Raw genomic sequence first — 19645 nt, 5'->3', positions numbered from 1 at the left:
GTCTAGTGATTGGGTCATTTGTGACTTTTCCGGGGGTGCGATTTGAACTCGTGACTTTGGCGTGAGAGGTATGGATGTTAACCACTACGCCGATGTCGCCCCCAGTCAGTCTAGTGAATATCAAGCCCCTACGCACCACCTATTCATCGATTTCAGGGCCACTTATGATACTATTGACCGTGAAGAGCTATGGAAGATTATAGACGAGCACGGTTTTCCCGGGAAGCTAACCAGACTGATCAGGGCTACGAAGAATGGTGAAAATATCGGGTGCGTTATCGGACACGTTTGAAACTCGCAAAGGACTTCGACAAGGCATTGGTCTTTCCTGCCTCCTGTTCAACATTGCGCTAGAAGGTGTTATGAACCGTGCGGGCTTTAACATGCGGGGCACGATCTTCAATAAGCCCAGCCAGTTCATCTGCTTCGTGAAGCAGAGAAGGTTGGATTAAAGGTGAATACGTCGAAGACAATGTATCTGTTAGCTGGAGGAACCGAGCGCGATAGGGCTCGCATAGGCAGAAGCGTGACAATCGACGGAGATGAGTTCGAGTTGGTGGACACACATTCGTACCTCTGATCATTGGTGACGTCGGATAACAACTGCAGCAGACAAATTGGTAGCCGGAAGTCGTGCTTACTACGGACTCCACAAGACCCTGAGGTCGGGTAAACTTCACCCCCGTACTAAATGTACCATGTACAAGACGCTGATAAGACCGGTAGTTCTCTACGGGCACGAGACGTGGACGATGCTCGAGGAGGACCTGCAAGCACTGGGTGTTTCCGAACGACGAGTGCTTAGGACCATCTTTGGCGGGGTATGTGAGAACGGTGTATGGAGGTGATGGATGAACCACGAGCTGGCGCAGCTCTATGGCGAACCCAGTATCCAGAAAGTCGCGAAAGCTGGACGATGGGCGGGACACGTTGTAAGAATGCCGGACAACAATCCCGCAAAAATGGTGTTTGCCTCGAATCCAGCCGGTACAAGACGCAGAGAAGCACAGCGAGCAAGTAACCAACAAGCCCACTAATTCGCCTTTTTGCAATATAAGGCTGATAAAGGGTGATACGGTCAAAATTTGGTCAAGGGAAAAGGCGTGTAAATCGGTGAAATCGTTTATTTAAAAAATCAAATTAAATTTCTTTTTCAAGTTCAATTAGTATAAAATTCAGGAAAAATATTCAGTTAGGCTTCCGCTTTTCCAAATCCGAATTGCCGGGCCTTACGCTTGACCCCTGCCATCAGATTTTGTACAGCCACCTTGTCCACCTTCTTCGCCGCAGAAAGCCAGTTTGCCTTGAACTGCTGCTCGCCCTTAGCAGTTTGGTCTTCTTTAGGTTCCGCTTGACAATAGCCCAGTATTTCTCAATTGGGCGGAGCTCTGGCGTGTTGGGAGGGTTCTTGTCCTTGGGAACCACCTGCACGTTGTTGGCGGCGTACCACTCCATGGCCTTTTTATCGTAATGGCAAGATGCCAAATCCGGCCAAAACAGTACGGAACAACCGTGTTTCTTCAGGAAAGGCAGCAGACGTTTATTCAAACACTCTTTCACGTAAATTTCTTGGTTGACAGTCCCGGAAGCTATGAAAATGCTGCTTTTCAAGCCACAGGTACAAATGGCTTGCCAAACCAGATATTTCTTTGCGAACTTTGACAGTTTCATGTGCTTGAAAACATCTGCTACCTTTCCCCTTCCTTTTGCCGTATAAAACTCCTGTCCCGGAAGCTGCTTGTAGTCGGCTTTGACGTAGGTTTCGTCGTCCATTACCACGCAGTCAAACTTCGTCAGCATCGTCGTGTACAGCCTCCGGGATCGCGCTTTGGCCGTCGTATTTTGTTTATCATCGCGATTTGGAGTCACTACCTTCTTGTAAGTCGATAGTCCGGCTCGTTTTTTGGCTCGATGCATGGTTGTAGACGATACACCCAGCTTATTTGCGGCATCTTGGAGAGAGAGGTTAGGGTTTCGCTTGAAACTACCGACAACTCTCTTTGTCGTCTCAGCGGCTTCCGGTTTTCGATTTCCCCCCGATCCAGACTTCCTGGCTGTCGACAAACGTTCCCCAAACACTTTAATTACATTTGTAACGGTTGATTTGGCAACTTTTAGCGATTTTGCCAACTTTGCGTGCGAGTAGCTCGGATTTTCGCGATGCGCGAGCAAAATTTTGATACGCTGCTCTTCTTGCTTGGACGGCATTTTGACAACTGAAGAGTGAATTCCAAAATCAAAATAAGAGCAACATTCTACACACACACACCTTCAAAATGAGGGGTGTTCAGGTTTTTTAAATGCAAAATTGAAAGAAATACGTCAAGTTGATATTGACCAAATGTTGACCGTATCACCCTTTACACGGCTAACATAGGGCATGCTAAGGTTTATATTAGCCGCAGACCAAGTGGAGCAAGATCTAGGAAGTGTGGACGGTCAAGAAATTAGAGACAAGCAGCCACGAACCGATTTAGTTGGCGTTACACCGGCATCTAAACGTCACCAGGGTACTTCTTGGATTAAAAACTAGTTAGAACCAAATCGACTTCGGTTAGGCATCTTCGTTAGTGATAACTGTCAAACCTTTCGTTTCCGATCCGCTTCCGCCCACATTGCGTTTGTGCCTTAAGATTTTTTAAGGAAGGAAGATCTGTAAAAAGAATATGATCGGATAACATATCTTTTGGTCCTTTTTATTTAAAAACTCAAATCCACTTGAATCGACTAACAGACAAAGGTAATCAAACCATCATACAAGCTTTTCTGCAGCTAAATTTGTCAGTAGGACAGTTTTTAAAAGAGACCCCATCACTTCGACCCAAATCGGAGTATTAACGTCACATCAGGACATGCATTGTACACCCAAATTTGGTCGACCTCTTAGGACCTGAGGTCACCATCCGAAAGTCAAAAACCCGGCAGCAAAACACCAGCAGTGGACACGGACATTACCATCCCAAAATCTGCGATAAAAGCACAAAGAGGCAACCCCCGCTAGGTCAGCCAGGCCCTGGCACCCGCGGGCGATCCTCGCCGGTCAACGGCGGTCGCTTCGATCGCTGGTCGGTTCGGTCGTTCAGTCGGATTGACGCGATCAATCACCGATTATTTCCAATCATCGCACGGGTAAACGCTCCCCTTAAAGTGACTGCGGATATTATAAATGTTTCTTGCCTTTTTTGTGCTTCAACAGCCAGCACAATAGCGAGGGAATCATCAACGCTTCAGGACTCGTTCGACGAGAATCTTTTGCGCCGCTCTTGAGCTCCTGGCCGGGCACAACAATAGGGAAGAATATCCTCCCGCCGAGTTAATGATGTTCACTTGATCGCACATCGCATGTGTCGGGGCCAAACCGTCCGTCAGTAGGTAAACGTTATTGTTGTTCAAATTTATCGTCGATTTGATCGAATGCCACTGGAAAAGGCCAACTCAAAAGAGCGGATGCGACTGGGCGGTGTTTCAGACAGAAGCTCCCGCGCCGAAACGTCGCGTCTTCTCGGGTCGGAGAAAATTCTTTTCTTTTCCCCGGGCGGACAACAACTTTTTTTTTCGGGAGTAATTTATGTACATTTTTCCAGCTCAAACACAATGGCGCGGTGCATTTATCGGGACGGATGTTTTTTGCTTTCTTTGAGGTTAAAAGGTTTTTTTTTCTGGATGCGCTCAACTCACTCAGTAGGCTCTGGATGGTGCGAGCCTACTGTGTGCGAGTCCGAAAGTGAGGCTTTGTGTTCTAAGCGAAGAAGACGAGCCGGCGCAGGAGGAAATTGGATCTTTAGCTAAATTTTGGACGTCCCACTGACTGTGGTGATGGGTGATGATGTTGTACAGAAGTCAGCAGCCAGCAAGAAGTCAGTGCGATGACGATTATTAACTTCTTCAATTGACCCGGGTCGGAGTCTGCGAGGGGCCACGGAAGCTCCAAAACTGGTTGTGAAGTTATGAATAGCAATTTGCTATACACTTGCGCGAGCGGCTGTTCTTCTGGAGATTCGAGTGAAGAGCAAGAAGGAGTCTGGAGGGGCGAGCAGCTCCGAACAATGAATAAATGGTTCGATAACTATTATTAAATTTATCCAAGCCCTGATCGATTCCCCGCGTGTCTAATGATGGCTACCTAGTAGTCTGCAGAGAAAACGATTTGCAAAGTCTATTCGGCTCGGTTCGGGTGGCTATGAATAGTGTCTCGAAGGCCGCGAGGAGAGGTCGGGTGCTAAGCGATGTTTTTAACGGTTGAAAGGCTCGTAAATTAGCGCTAATAGGTCTTGATAGATCTTGCAATCATGTGTTTGGCCCAAAAGCGGTGTGTAATGGCCAGTTTGGTTTCCGTTGAACTCTGATAATGTTATTCAATTTGAAACTCATTGTGGCGCATTGTAAGGCTTCTTCTTTGCGGTTCGGAAGGTTCGAAAAAAATTGGCGTTTCAATGGGATTCTAAATTAAACCTATAGCATCTTATTTCAATAGGAATCGGAGCAAAAAAAACCTAACGTGACATTCCGGCAAACAGCGGAACTTGCAACGACTCAGCAGGCTAAGATGCACACAAAGCACTTCCACCCTGAAACAAAACTGTGTTGATTAGTAGCACGGAAAATCGTTCCACAGCGGAGTAAAAAAAACAATGAATCGAAAAGTGAATTAAACCGAAAATTATAAACACAGCTCTAAACATGAGGGCACGATGAACGCGCAGCCCCGTGCGGTGAAAAACATTATAAATAAATATGAGCACTTTTTCCTCATAGCCGATCCCCGTTAAATTCGCACTCCAAAACATAGTAGGCTCAGCCCACTGACTGACTGACTGCGCTGTCATGCCAATAGTTGGTAGGAGGCTTTGAAAAATGGATTATGCAATTTCTAAGACGATTTTTTTTCTTTCTCTACACGGCACTTCACTGTCTCGACAAAACCGGATGGTTTATGTTTCGGCTTGGTGCGCGCAAATTCATTGTTAATTCGCGCAGCGCTCGTCATATATTTTTTTTCATTCGCGCATTTCACGCGCCGACTCGCGATAATGTTACATTAATCTATTAGCATAGTTCTTTCAACTGTTTTTCCATTTCACTGCGCGCCCCACTACAGTAGTAGGGTAGGTGGGTTGCTTCGCCACTTCGTGAAAGGCAATAACGCATTGTTGTTTTGTTCCAACATCGACAACAACAAAGCTGCTGCACACTCATATCAAATAAAGAGCTACTGTTGCGGATAATCAAATTCACTTAGTAGGTTAATTATTTCCTACAAGGAAATGATTTTTGAAATATAACTTGGCAATACATTTCGCTAGGCTGGATGAGCTGCCTTTCGTGCGCGTCTGCAGTTTAGCGGTTTAGACAAGCGTGGTAATTGGTGTACCACGTTTTTGGATTGCAGTCGGTTAAGGCTGTTCATAAGTACAAATTTCCTGTAGGAGCAATTTTTCGAACAGGACTAAACAGGTACCGGATCATTACGCCAATGTATTTCAGGATGACCAATTGGTCATTTATTTTGATGGCTCACTATTGGTGTGAAGCAAGTTTTACAAATTTGATCAACGGGTTAAGTGGTAAGCAAGCAAACTTGCGCTCCCTATTTACACGTCTCATCCCATTCCGTGTTCCTTATTACTGGGGGTAGAGGGTATGGATGAAACTATTTACAGACAAGAATCCTTATTGCCGGGGTAACGGGGGCGTGAATAAGAAACCGCGAATTAGGATACCCACAGCTTATGGGATTTTCACTAATGGGGGCTGTGGTGGATTATCTCATTTGTTACAATATATAGAGCTATACTGTCTTCGACGAAGTTGTTGTACTGATATAGACCAACAAGCCTGGATAATTGGATTCAGGTTTAATTGGGAACTACGCCGCTAGAGGCGCTTCACTTTTATGTTACTTATGACGGGCGTTATAATATATGGATCTTAGGTCCAACATAGAATATTTCGTGATCTTGGCCATATAGAAAGTTACTGTCTTGAGTTGTTCAAGTGACCAAGTCCTTTCGGATAGTGGGCATAATAGTTCAGAACTCTCTCACTACGCAGTGCTAGTGTGCATGTGAACTTCCTATATAAACTGTATCTCGAGAACCTGGTCATATAGAAGGTTACTGTCTTGAGCAAAGTTGTTCAGGCGATCAAGTCCTTTCGGATGGTGGTCATATTATTTAAGAACTCTCTCACTACACGGCGCTAGTGTGCACATGACCGTCCTTAATATGTTATTTCTGGAAAGCTTGTCCATATAAGATGTTGCTGTGCAATGTGAGAACACGAAACGGAATAGGGATGACGTGTTTTTTTTATTTTTAATAATAACTTTATTTGTACAGGCTCAATCGAATAAACTTTGCAGAGCCGAGTTATCCTTTCCGTTATACATTATTACTGTCTTATATTTAAAGTTAAAGAAACTGGACCGACTACTCGCGGTTGCCTCGAGGCTAGTGAAGATTTACAATTTTTTGGATGGGAAAAGGGAAGAAGGAGGTTTGAAATGTGGTTTACGATACAAATATTTAATTAATCCTAAAACATGAAATTATCTTGAAAACAAACACTGAAAAAAAAAACTCCACACGTACAAAATACAAACTAAACACAAGGTTAATCAAACTTACAATCTAAGGTTAATATTCTTAAAGTAAACATATATAAGTTTCATAAACTCCAGATCGCGTCTAGCCAAAATATCCCGAACTGGAACATTAGGTTGTCTACCTCGAGCCCGAAGGGAATCATAAAAATGTGATCTGACTCCACGATACTCCGCACAAGACCAAAGGATGTGATCAGCGTCCTGGTAACCTTGTCCACATTCACAGAGATTGCTGTCTCCCAACCCCACACGGAACAAGTGAGCGTTTAGACAATAGTGATTGGACATGAGACGAGACATCACGCGTATGAAGTCTCGACTCAAGTCCAACCCTTTGAACCATGCAAACTTTGACACCTTAGGGATAATTGAATGTAGCCATCGTCCCAAACTCCCTTCACTCCATTGATGTTGCCAGCTAACGAGTGACTGCTGACGATAAATAGAGAAAAATTCACTATAGGCGATTTGTCGATCATAAATGTCGCCTTCCATAGCGCCCACCTTCGCAAGTGAATCCGCCTTCTCATTGCCCAAAATTGAGCAATGCGAAGGGACCCACACGAAGGTGATGATGAAAGTGCGCACGGATAAAGCACTAAGCAGCTCTCGTATTTTCAAGAGAAAATACGAGAAGTGCCTTACCGACCTAATGGAACGGATAGCCTCGACAGAACTGAGACTATCCGTAAACATAAAGTAGTGGTCTGGAAGAAGTGAAGCAATAGTTTCCAGAATACACCAAAACCAGCGGACTCCTCTATTAGAGATCCATCTGTGAAAAACGTTCTTGCAGAATCAACATGGCCAAACTTTGCAGAGTATAATGACGGAGCAATCATAAGACGATGATGCTCTGGAATTCCGTGGATTTCCTGCGTCATAGATAAATCAAAATTCACTGAATTGCCGAAATCGGAGAAGACTACACGATTGGGAATATTTCTTGAAGGGCTGACATCCTGTGTTAAATATAGGTAGTACAAAGTCATAAAATATGTTTGAGCTTCTCAAAGTTTTCGATCACCAGTGGGTTCATTACTTCGCAACGGGTAAGGAGCCTCAGAGATAACTCTGAAAACGGACGGATAGTGGCAACATGCCCGCCAGCACTTCGAGACTCATAGTATGAGTCGAGTGCATGCATCCTAACGCGATACTGGATACGTTCCAGTTTGATGATGTGCGTTTTAGCCGCCGACTGGAAGCAAAAACTACCGTACTCTAAAACCGATAAAATCGTTGTCCGGTACAACTTCAGAAGATCTTGTGGATGGGCTCCCCACCACGTTCCGGTAATTGTTCGAAGAAAATTGATCCTTTGTTGGCATTTTCGTCTCAGATACTCAATGTGGGATCTCCAGGTGCATTTTGAATCGAACCAGACCCCAAGATATTTGAAGGACATAGAATGAGTGATCGGCTTACCCAAAAGTTGAAGCTTCGGTTGTGCTGGGCTATGCTTCCTAGAAAAAACGACCAACTCAGTTTTCTCCGTGGAGAATTCGATACCTAGCTGAATAGCCCGAGTAGACAAATTGTCTAAGGTATCCTGTAAGGGTCCTTGCAGGTCAACCTCTTTTGGCCCTGTGATAGACACTACGCCGTCATCTGCAAGTTGTCTCAACGTGCAATTGTCATTAAGACAATTGTCAATTTCTCTAACGTAGAAATTGTACAAAAGGGGGCTTAAACATGAGCCTTGGGGGAGACCCAAGTAACTTAATCGAGAAGCTGTAGAGTTTCCATGAGAAAAGCTCATATGTTTCTCTGACAGCAAATTGTACAAAAAGTTATTTATTAATGGAGAAAGGCCACAAGCGTGGAGTTTGTCTGAAAGGACTTCAACGGATACTGAATCAAAAGCCCCCTTGATATTCAAGAAGACAGAAGCCATTTGCTCTTTTTTAGCAAAAGCCAACTGAATTTCAGTGGAAAGCAACGCGAGACAGTCGTTCGTTCCCTTGCCCCTACGGAAACCAAATTGAGTATCTGAGAGTAGGTGGTTCAACTCAACCCATTTGTCCAGGCGAAAAAGGATCATTTTCTCCAACAATTTTCGAATACACGATAGCATCGCAATGGGACGATACGAGTTGTGATCTGACGCGGGTTTTTCAGGCTTTTTAATGGCTATAACTCTCACCCGCCTCCAATCATCCGGAACAATATTAAGCTCCAGGAACTGACCAAACAAGTTCAACATGCGCCTCTTAGCGACGTCTGGGAGGTTCTTCAACAAGTTGAACTTGATTCTATCAGCCCCCGGAGCCGAATTGCCACACGAAAGGAGCGCGAGTGAGAGCTCCAGCATTGAAAAAGGCTGGCTGATCTCGTCTACCGAATTCGTCGTTTCCCGAGGAATCATCTGTGCCGGCACAGAATCAGGACATACTTTTCGCGCGAACTTGAGAATCCAACTATCCGAATACTCCTCGCTCTCGTTGTTTGAAGACCGGTTACGCATCCTTCGCGCCGCATTCCAAAGCGTATTCATCGACGTTTCGCGCGATAATCCGTCCACGAATTGCCGCCAGTATCCGCGTTTCTTGGCTTTGATGAGGCTCTTGAGTTCGCGTTCAAGAGCCGAGTACGCTTCGAAATGTACGGGTGTTCCACGTTTCCGGAAAAGCTTAAACGCGTCGGACTTTTTACGATAAACCTCAGTGCATTGCTGGTCCCACCAAGGGGAAGGAGGTTTCCTACGGAAAGACGTTCCTGGAACCGGCTGAGTTTGAGCTTGAAGCGCGCTGTCCAAGATCAGATTGGAGAGGAAGTTATATTCCTCCAACGGTGGAAGCCCTTCTACCGACGTTAGGGCATCTTCTATCACATTCTTGAACTTTGTCCAAGAACACTGATTAGCTAAGTCCGAAACGTGATCGCGGTAATATAAAAAAGTTTGCTCCTTGGAGCCGGATCAAGGACTATTGGGAACTGTTTTTATGATTCGCAATCGGTTCGGAGTGAAGTGTGAGCAGACTTGCATGTGCATGTGATCCAAGTGAATAGAAGTACTAGTAGTAAGTTTCAGTTCGCTGGCTTACTTTACTTTTCGCAATTTTGCATGATTGAGTAGTATCGGATGTGAGCATTTTTTGAGAAATTTTGAAAGTGGGTAGGCAAATAGGCAAACAAGACTTAGTGTGTGACACATGGTTCAAATCGATTTTTCTAGTGCTATTTGTCTTTCAACAGTCTTCACGTTAACATGCACGGCGCTGAGCGTGAGTTCAAATTTCAGAAGTGCAAGTTCATTCAGAGCGCGTGTTCTCTCTCAGGCTCATGTTTATACACGAACATCGAGCTTGAGAAAAAATGAACAACATCACGGTCTCCCAGTGTTGGTGAGTTCTTTTCCGTTAATGTTCACGAAAAGTTCACTATTTTGCCATACAGAAATTCAAAAAAAAATTTATCTGCGGTTTTGGACAGTTTTTGACTTGTTTCATACGACCGGAAGGTGTATGCTGATCACAAATGCCGTGCCAAACTGATTTTCTACGCAATTAATCAATCTTTGATGTGAATTTCGCTAATAAACACGAGGAGCATTTCTTATAGCAAAACTTGCCATAACAAAATGGGCGGTTCATTTTAGTAAACAAACTAACACTTCTTCCGACTGTGTCACCTCTCTTACTCGCCTAGCTCGGAGCGAGATTTTACGTGATGGTTGGTGTTGGCGAGATGATAATTGCAGTTTAACGTGGGTAATTTAAAGAGAGATTTTGTCCGGTTTTGCGACAATCGTCAACACCAATATCTTTCTGACTGCGCGTAGTTGCCAGTAATTAATTTTTTTGAAAATTGCTTTTAAAAGACTTAAAGTCAGTCAAGCATTGCGCAATGTTTATAGTGCAGTTCAATTTTATTTTTTAATAAAGAAGGATTAAGAGAGGAAGTGGATGTAGCATTCTGGAATAAATAAATGTCGGACAAAAGCTGCACAAAAATTTGGAAAATGGTTGGTGGGTTTTATTCTTTTATTATTGCTCAGTAATATACTCATTTTTTAGTTTCCCTTTATTTAACCTCCTAAACAATAAAACAACAAATCGAATCAATCAGTTGAAAATCAAAATAACAAATAACGAAAAGATTAATACAGTTTGTTGGAATTTGTTAATGGCAGCAGGCAACAAATCACGACTAAACCGAATAGTCATCAATTGAGCGTTTGTGGGGACATTCGCAGCGAACTTCAGTATTTTGATTTGGGGTTACTTTGAGAATGCTCGATGAATGTAGAAAAGAAATGAGTGAAACTCAAACAATTTAGTTCTTTAAATATGAAACTTTGAATGAGTATATAATCAGAAAACTTCATAAGCAATAAGTATACAACATTGAATTTGTGATGGCTGTATCGGAAATACATTTCATAAGTGATGGTTTGAGTGCTTTTTTAAAAAGACGAAAAACACGAAAATGGTTTTAAATATTTTTGTAAAATATGTAACACATACTATTTAAAAACTATATACCATATCAACGGAAATACCCTAAGCTACAATATGTAACCAATGTATCTTATTTGGAAAAAGCACAGCAAGTAAATTTATTCTTTATATTATACTATCAAAGTTACCCGCATTATCAAATATACCCCGTTTTACGGTACTGTGAAACAACGGGCTTATATAAATCACGAATAATTTCAAGAAAGATGTGGTGAGTTTTATAAATGCTTGATTGATATCAGTTCTGAATAAATCGTTTATATTTTCATCGTTACTTTTCTCATTAAAAAGTAGACTTGAACAGAAAATAGATTGAAATTTAAGCTACATATTATTTTCAAGGAAACTTCCGATGTAACTTATTTTTCAGTCCTATAAACAACTCCTCAAACAACTTTGATGCTATCTGAGCAGTGTTTCAGTCAAGGGCTTCGTTTTTTTTCTTTCTTCAAAGTCCAAAGCGCATATGGATGAAACCCATAAACATATATAATCACAGTAATTTGAAAGTGATTTAGATGAGAAAAATCCTTACAAACCAAATTTCCATGTATTGTCAGTTGTCAAAGATACTATTTTTTTTAAATATTTGAAACAACAACAAAAAATACTTAAAATTACAGCAAGCTTGTCGTCTGTCGTAACATATGGAGAGTCAATGAAACACCAGCGTTGATCGAATAGTAACGCGGCTCGGAATGCGTTATTATCCATCATTACTGTTGCTCGAGTGGTTATTGCATGAACATTTTTTTCGGAAAACCTGTTGCCCGGTGGGACTTGTTTTAGTTTCAGCTGACACATCTTCACAAACTTATACACCTCACCCAAAATTAAGTCATCCGATTGTAGATTTTTTGTTAGACCATAAACAGGTTCAAATGCACATGAAAATTCTATGACGTAATCCTTGTCGTCCTCTGTAAGCCGGAGATCATCAAATTTGCAGCCCAAATCTTTATAAAAAGTACTTTGGGCATATAGGCATGCAACAATCTCGTACATATATAGAACCCCATCTGGTTTCGACGTCAATTTTCGGAAGAAGTACTTTTGCTAAATCGAAAAATGGTTTACATTCGGTTTTCCGACAGAATTTCACTATTTTTCGGATTTTCTTCAAACTTTAGTCCTCTCCATTAATCACGTCCTTCACCACCAAGTTGATTGTATGCGCGGCACATATCAGAGTAGCAATACAAGATTCGTTACCATGCAGAAAAATTCTTTCTACCGCCTCTAACATCTCATTCACTTCTTGATCAACCTGTGTTGTGTCATCGTTGGCAATATATTCATCGTGTTTCTCTTCTTCATTGCTGAACATGTCTTCATAGCTAAACTCAGTTTCCGAATCGAGAGCCATGTGCTGAGACTTATTCAATTCCCGTACACATTTTAACATATTCTTGCCATTGTCCGTAGTACACGAATAGATATGCACCACACCGGAATCATAAAACTTCAAAACTTCTTCAACTCGCAGTCGCAAGTTTTCAGCAGTCTGGGGTGTGGTTATTTCCATCATGGACAGAGTTCACGTTCGAAACTTGCCATTGAACAGAGTTCTCGCATTGATCCTTAGCAATCATGCTTCGTATGATGTTTGCAATTTTGGGATCATCGAAGCCATTGCTTCACCGTATGACGGAATATTTAGAGCTTTGGCTAGAATACCAATTGTCGATCGAAATGCTTTCGAGTTAAAAAAGTTAAAAGGAACCGAGTTTATGGCAAGCATTTCAACTAATCCGCATTTTCATTCGCATTCGACAGGATCTACATGCACAGTTACTGTCTTCAGTTTCTTAGCCTCTCCTTCTTGAGGTACAATTAGTTGATCTGACTTTCGCTTGTATCCTGTGATTCCGATTTGCGATGCAATGTTCGGATGTAATTGGGCAATATGTCTCCTCAAGCTACTTGCAGAATCTTTGAGTTTTCCAATACACCCTTCAACTTTGCATTTGAATAATTTTCCATTTTCATCGTAGTGAAAATAGCATTCCTTTATTTCTGAACTTTGCATTTCGATTACTTGCTAGACATGAAATCAAAGGTTATCAAATTAACATTAGAAAAAAATGGTTTCGAAATGTTGAAAAAGGAACCATCATCTGTGCTTGGGTGCGAACATTGATGTTCGAGCGCTGAAGAAAACGAAGTGCGCGCATGAACTTTAAACATACGCTCGGGCTCATGTTCATTTGGCTGAGTGCATGCGTGAGCACAGAATGAATGTTCTTGTGAGTACGAAAGCTTATTTGCTCACAAGCGCGATGCTGCACCTTGAAGACTGTCTTTCAAGATGGCTACTGAACTTAAAAAGCTTTCGAAACAGGAGCGTTTTGTATGGATTCTCAAAAAAATCTGGAAAAGGCCATTGGAAATTAAAATGAGGAGACGGGCATTAATGGTGAATTCAAGTGTGTTAGGTTAGAGCTGGAGTCATCATAAGATGTTCAGAAGGCACTAGGACCATCAATAATTGGTGAAGGAGGTTCCAGCAAATCACTGGAAATAGCTAATCAATCAACACGGCTTGAATTTGAGCTAACGTACCTGAAAATCAAGGGAATCCAAACACATAAAACAACCAACGATACAGACTAAACGGTTGCTACGACTACCACGACAAACTCGCTCTGTAACATAGCTCGATCGGAGTGGTAGAAGGATAATGATTTATTACATGCCTGCTTTGTTGCAATATACACGAATGAGGACATAGCTTGATCTGACTCGAGAAAAGACATAACAAAAATCTACAAGGAACAGCCCTATGGGGTTGTACGCAATGATGACGTAGGACTACGTGGTCGTATATAATAAATGATATTTGTTATATGTAGCAGGAGCTTGTGTTTTGTGTAGGAATAGGAATTTGAGCGGGGTTCTCTTTATTTTTACTCTTTAGTATGACTACACACTAACTTTAGATTACTGGAGTCAGTAAAATTTTACTGGGTTTTTGAATTGCGGATCACCCAGTAATCATCACAGCAAAACAAATCATTACCGAACTGTCCGTAAAAGTCAATCTGTCAAAAAACTGTATATCCAGTAATGCGAGTTGCCTTCGACAGTATTAACTGGAAAGCCCAGTAAATGTGATCGTTATTTTGTCTCAATTAAACTGGCAAGTCAGTTATTTTGTGCATGCTTGTACCGGGTAACCCAGTTATATTAAAAGCTTAATTAGGTGAAAAATAAACATTGCATTCTAATAAAAATTGGACGCACATGAAACACATTTATTTCAATTTTTGTTAGCAAATTTTGCATTACTTTTTCTCATATATTTAGAATTGGTAGGGTTGCTGTTATCCATAAAATCAATGTTAACTACGGAGAAACTCGTAGTTGGTTTCCCGCACCCCGGTAAAAGCTGTTTTAAGGAATACAAGAATAATTATTGCTTGTCCCTCGGCCGCTCGGTGCAGTCAACATTGAAAACAGAGACATTCACAACATTATGGAAACATTCCTTTGCCAAGGAACAGTCACGTTCTTCCAGGAGGTAATTCCATCGGTGATGTCTTCTGGAAATTTTCCACGGACGAAAAATGTTGGGATTTTGATGTTGGTATTGGATTGTTCATCTAAACGAAAAGAAAACATTTTTTTCACAAACCATAAGCCAAATTATTCATACTCGTACGTACTTGGATCCATTCTGCGATTCCAGCCAATGAATTATTGTCGAACTTGATAGCTTGCTTCCGGATTTTTCTGGAGCCAAACTGGTGGCGGTTAAAAAATTGACAGCTTATAATTTAACAATTCTTGGTCGGTAAAATAAACTGATCATTTTGCTGACTGGCCAGTTAAAAAATAAGAACTACTTAGTGCACAGTATTTAATTTTACTGACTTTTCGTGAAATCTCGAAAAATTAAGAATTACCGATTTTCTCAGTAAATTTATATTCTGTGTACAGTGTTTTGTATCAAACGTTACCGAAATTCAGTTTGTTTTTACAGATTGTCAGTTATTTCCCAGATTTTAACTGAATTTTCAGTAAAAATGTCGTTTTACGGTGCAAGCCCAGTATAAAAAAATACCGAACAACTAAATGCTGGATTAGTGTGTATGATTGCCCTGAAAAGAATCTTTTGATATGAATTTTAGTTGGGAAATGTTCAAAAATTTAACTCTTTTGGAAAATCTTGGTGGCCCTGAAAAGGGCCGATGGTAGTACAGGCTTAAAGCTTTTGAAAGATGATAATGACGTGTTGGCAGCTGGATCAGCAAATCGGACCGGACAATCCCATATTCTTAGGTTCAATGATTGGCCCTCGCAAGAGTCTCGGCCCGTCTGCTGCTGTACAGGGGTTGAACTGGTATCTGCAACAGGTTGGAAGGCCGCAGCGAGGGACACCTCAACCTTGCTACGATGCATGGGCACTGCTGCTGGACACGGGTTGACTAGGTGCACTTGGAAGAGTCTCGGCCCGGCTACTGCTGGACACGGGTTGATCCGGTGGTTGGAGAAGCGCAGCGAAGGATACCTCAACTTCGCTACGAGAAATGGACTCTCAGAAGAGTCTCGGCCCGGATGTTTCAGGATTAGAAGCTTGGTTGCTACCGTATTTAGCATGGTATGTGAAATTCATATGGACATTATCCATGGGATGTGATAATTTTCAGAGTGATATATTTCTGAAGCATTGTTACAAGAAAATTTCCGCTTAACTCTTTCATGTGAAATGTAGTTTGCGGCCGTTTTGTTGATAGAGTTGCATCTTGAGATCACGGATTTTCAATTTAACTAATAGAGTATTTAAGCACGTTCACCACGGATACGGTGAGCCAGCTGGATGTCCTTTGGCATAATCGTGACACGCTTGGCGTGGATGGCACACAGGTTGGTATATTCGAACATACCGACCAGATAGGCTTCGCTGGCTCCCTGTAGGGCCATGACGGCCGAGCTCTGGCAGCGCAGATCGGTCTTGAAGTTCTGGGCGATTTCACGAGCCAGACGCTGGAAAGGCAACTTGCGGATCAGCAGTTCGGTGGATTTCTGGTAACGACGGATCTCACGCAGGGCGACGGTGGGGCTTCTTCGCGCCTCTGGTGGCTGGAGTGCTCTTGCGAGCAGCCATTGTTGCCAACTGTTTGCGAGGAGTCTTTCCTCCGGTAGACTTGCGAGCTGTCTGTTTCCCAAGCAACAATTTGGGTTTTATGAGGGCTCTGTAGCTTATGATATAGTTTTGTAGAATGCTTTAAAACCTTCATAAATCTTGTAATGTTACTTGTAATGTTGTCTGATCTACGAGGAAACCCGAGGTGTACTGAAGGTGTTCCTAGAAAACGCGATTCGTGATGCCGTCACCTATACTGAACATGCCAAGCGTAAGACCGTCACGGCCATGGATGTTGTCTACGCTCTGAAGTGACAGGGACGCACTCTGTACGGTTTCGGAGGTTAAATTATTACCAATTGTGGCAAAATAAAACGGCCCTTTTTAAGGCCACCAATCTCATTTCAGAAAAGAGTTAGAATATGAAATTTAAAGTGATGGTAGATTCAGTGCGTTGAGTAAATGCGAACTGTATGCCCCAGACAAATAGCGTGCTCTAAAAACAAAAACAGTCCCGAGGGCAGATGCTTTAGAGCAAGGACGCTGCGGAAGATGGGATGCTGAATGTAATCGGATGTAAAGGAAATTGACATTTGCAAAGCTTGTACAGTGCGTTATGTCAGATGCTTCAGACGATAGTGTGTTTTATACCCGGAGAACAACACACACTCATTGTATTTTGTGTACCTACTGTGATTATTGTACCCTCCTTTTATGTTGTATACTTAACGGCTCTCTGAAGACAGTGTTGGGGAAGCAGCAATGCTGCATCGACATGTTTCGTCTAGAAACGATTCTCTGATGACTGTGTTGGGGAAGCAGCATATGCATGTACGTAATTGATGGATTTGTTAGTTATTTCGACGTTTTTGGACAATGCTTGACATCTACCACTTTTTCAATAGTTTCTCAATCAACAGTAGAAATATTTCTGATAGATTGGTGATAACATTATTGAAATTGGTCCAGGGGCAGCTGAGTTATTAACGTTCAAAATCTTTCATAGTTTCGCTACATGTTCCTTTTTCGGTTTTCACAAAGTCTACCCCCATATAGAAATCACAGACGTAGTCCTACGTCAAAAATACTTCGTAAAACAGCTTGCCAACAATTTGCTCGTTTCCTTCTAACGCCCCGAGTGAGCTGCGTCGCACGAGCTGCTTGTCATGAAAAAAAAAGAAGAAGACTATATCATTATAGCTTTCCACGTCTGACATAGCGTTATCATTCGGTTCATTGATCGCTTGTCATTTTGTCAGTTGGAGATATTTTTGATTCCTTGATCGTACCCCAGTAGGAGCAGCATAACGTCCCAACAAAGGTGTAGCTGTCAAGCCCTCGTAGCCCTCGTGAAGATCTTCGATCTAACTGGACAGTTTTTGTAGGCTCGAGTTCTTCTGGATTTGGCCATTTCACATCGGAGCAGCTCGTCCAAAAGCCGAAGCTGAGACGTACAAAAGAATTCATCCCAATCATTGGTGTTGGCCTTATTCTACTACCGTTCCCATCCAGTCCCATCATCCTGGTTTTGATACCAGTTGGAAGATCCACGTTCTGTCCAAATTCACGATGGAGCTACCTAATCAAGCGGTCGACGTTTCAAGCTTCAACCTGGTTACCCTAGGTCCGAATGCTCTGATTTTCGGCGTTGAGAACTTTTACGATCTATATTGGAATGGTACTGGAGAACCTGTTCTTCAGAACACTGCACTAGCATGGGGGTGTCTGGAAAGCTCAGGTGTGGAAGGATACAATGATCCGTTGCTAACCTCGCTTGTTCTACTTCTAAGAATAAACGTTGAACCAATGAGTGGTGTTCCCGAAGAAGCTCGAACTGTGGCATTGCCGTTTTGGGTGCTTGAATTCCGGAAGCCTTAAGAAACTGATTCGTGGCGGGATGGTTATCGGTGTAAATATGGATTCTAGTGCGAAGGACTAAAACGTAGTCGTGTGTGAACCTTTCGTCATCGGTAAGCAAACCTGGAAACCGTTCGTCGTGCGTAATTGCAAGAGATCGTCGCGGGTGTTGGAATTAATTCCCTCGAACGTTTGTGGTCCAGTATCACCGGTTGGATTGTCAAGTATGAAGTATTTTGTGACCTTCACTGATGACAGTTTCAGTGAGAATGAGTTAATCGATTTAATTCTGAGTTAACAGACGCCTGGTCCCCTCCAGATTGATCCAGATCCAGATTGATTCTAAATAGTACCGAAAACTTAAATTATATAACCATAGGCACCCCCATTAGCAACGCCAATGTTAATCTTCTGCCCTTAGCAGGAGATCTCATACCGGGTTATATCGGAGTTACGGTACTTCGTACCGAAGGTGGCGCTTAAGCCATTCACTTTGTGAAACAGAATAGATTGCTACAATTTTTTTAAATCTGTATTTGTTAACATTTGTGTCATACGACCTATTAAAAAAGGACTTCAGTATTACGTTTGTATCGTGGTTCGTTGAAATGACTGAAAATCAACCAGCGCACTACTGGTGCAGACTAATAATATTCCACAGTTGTTGTTCAAAAGCAGCTACCGACCTGCCCATCGAAAGTAATTATCGGATGATGGAAACATGTGGAATCCAGTGTTACCCACCGCTGTGCAACGTAGACGACGACGGCGACTGGACAGACGCTTGCTCAATTAACGCCTTCTTCGCGGTTCTTCCCTCAGCATCCCTCTCTACAACACAATGAGCTTGGAATGAAAAAATAACAACGCGAACACAGCAGACACAAATATAAAATATTCTCGCGCCTTGGTCGACGGGCCACCTTTGAACAACAATCCGATTCGGCTTCTTGACTTTAATGAAACGGTTAATTAACTTACCATTTTTCAATCCATCTCCTGTGTGTAAATGTGTGCTACTTTTGTGTTGTTTTGTTTTGTATCTTTTATATTCGAACAAACGCATTTTTAGTAAACATCGCACTTCTTTCGCTCTCGCGTTTCATCTCGAACCAGTCTGGGTCACAATTATCGATCGCTTCTAGCGAAATCCTGGCTGTCCGACATGCGAAATGTAAATTCTTTTCCATTGACGCATTTGCGAGATGAGAAAATGCAGCAAGCCATGCAAAAATGGCCACCGGCTGTGGAACATAAGCCAACTCGTTCGGTCGTCCATTGCCTACTACGCACCGGGGACAGTCATTTCGATGATTCCGTCCATCCCATAGCCGCGAATAAACGTGTAGTTATATTTATGTATGTAATGTAGGTACGAACCGAGCCCTTCTGGCGACCATCATGCGCCATTCGCCACATTTCAGGATGCTCGCGGATGCTGCTTTTATCTCGGATCTTTCATCTCTCCCCTGCCTCGCTTCGCGGCCATAAAATTGCAACGCTTCTTTTTTTTATTGCACCCCGCATGGTCCACTCCGACTCCGATGGATTTGGCCAATGGCAGTCCCGAAGAGAAATTGCTATCCCGAGCTGTTATCAGTTTATGTTCTATCTCCCCATCCATCCGCACAACAG

At 42.5% G+C, this 19645-nt stretch overlaps 1 protein-coding gene across 1 annotated transcript; it reads right to left on the bottom strand.

The window, feature by feature from the left end:
• Window positions 1-15849: 15849 nt before the first annotated feature.
• On the bottom strand, window positions 15850-19410 carry LOC135706263 (uncharacterized). Its single transcript, XM_065227831.1, has 2 exons — window positions 19391-19410; window positions 15850-16225 (listed from the first exon to the last, which is right to left on the bottom strand). The coding sequence occupies exons 1-2, from the start codon at window positions 19408-19410 to the stop codon at window positions 15850-15852; spliced, it is 396 nt and encodes a 131-aa protein (XP_065083903.1).
• Window positions 19411-19645: the final 235 nt, after the last annotated feature.

The sequence above is a fragment of the Ochlerotatus camptorhynchus genome, unplaced genomic scaffold, assembly GCF_037179485.1.
Source record: "Ochlerotatus camptorhynchus isolate MF236.1 unplaced genomic scaffold, CSIRO-AGI_Acam_v1.1 ptg000276l, whole genome shotgun sequence".
Classification (NCBI taxonomy): Eukaryota; Metazoa; Arthropoda; class Insecta; order Diptera; family Culicidae; genus Ochlerotatus; species Ochlerotatus camptorhynchus.
Note: the sequence above shows the minus strand (reverse complement) of the source record. Positions and strands in the feature narration are given on the sequence as shown.

Coding starts and splice junctions, on each gene's coding strand:
- LOC135706263 (XM_065227831.1), bottom strand. CDS start 19,410: ATGGTCGCCAGAAGGGCTCG. Junction 16,226..19,390: donor ATGGTCGCCAGAAGGGCTCG/GTTCGTACCTAC, acceptor CTTGGGAAACAG/ACAGCTCGCAAGTCTACCGG.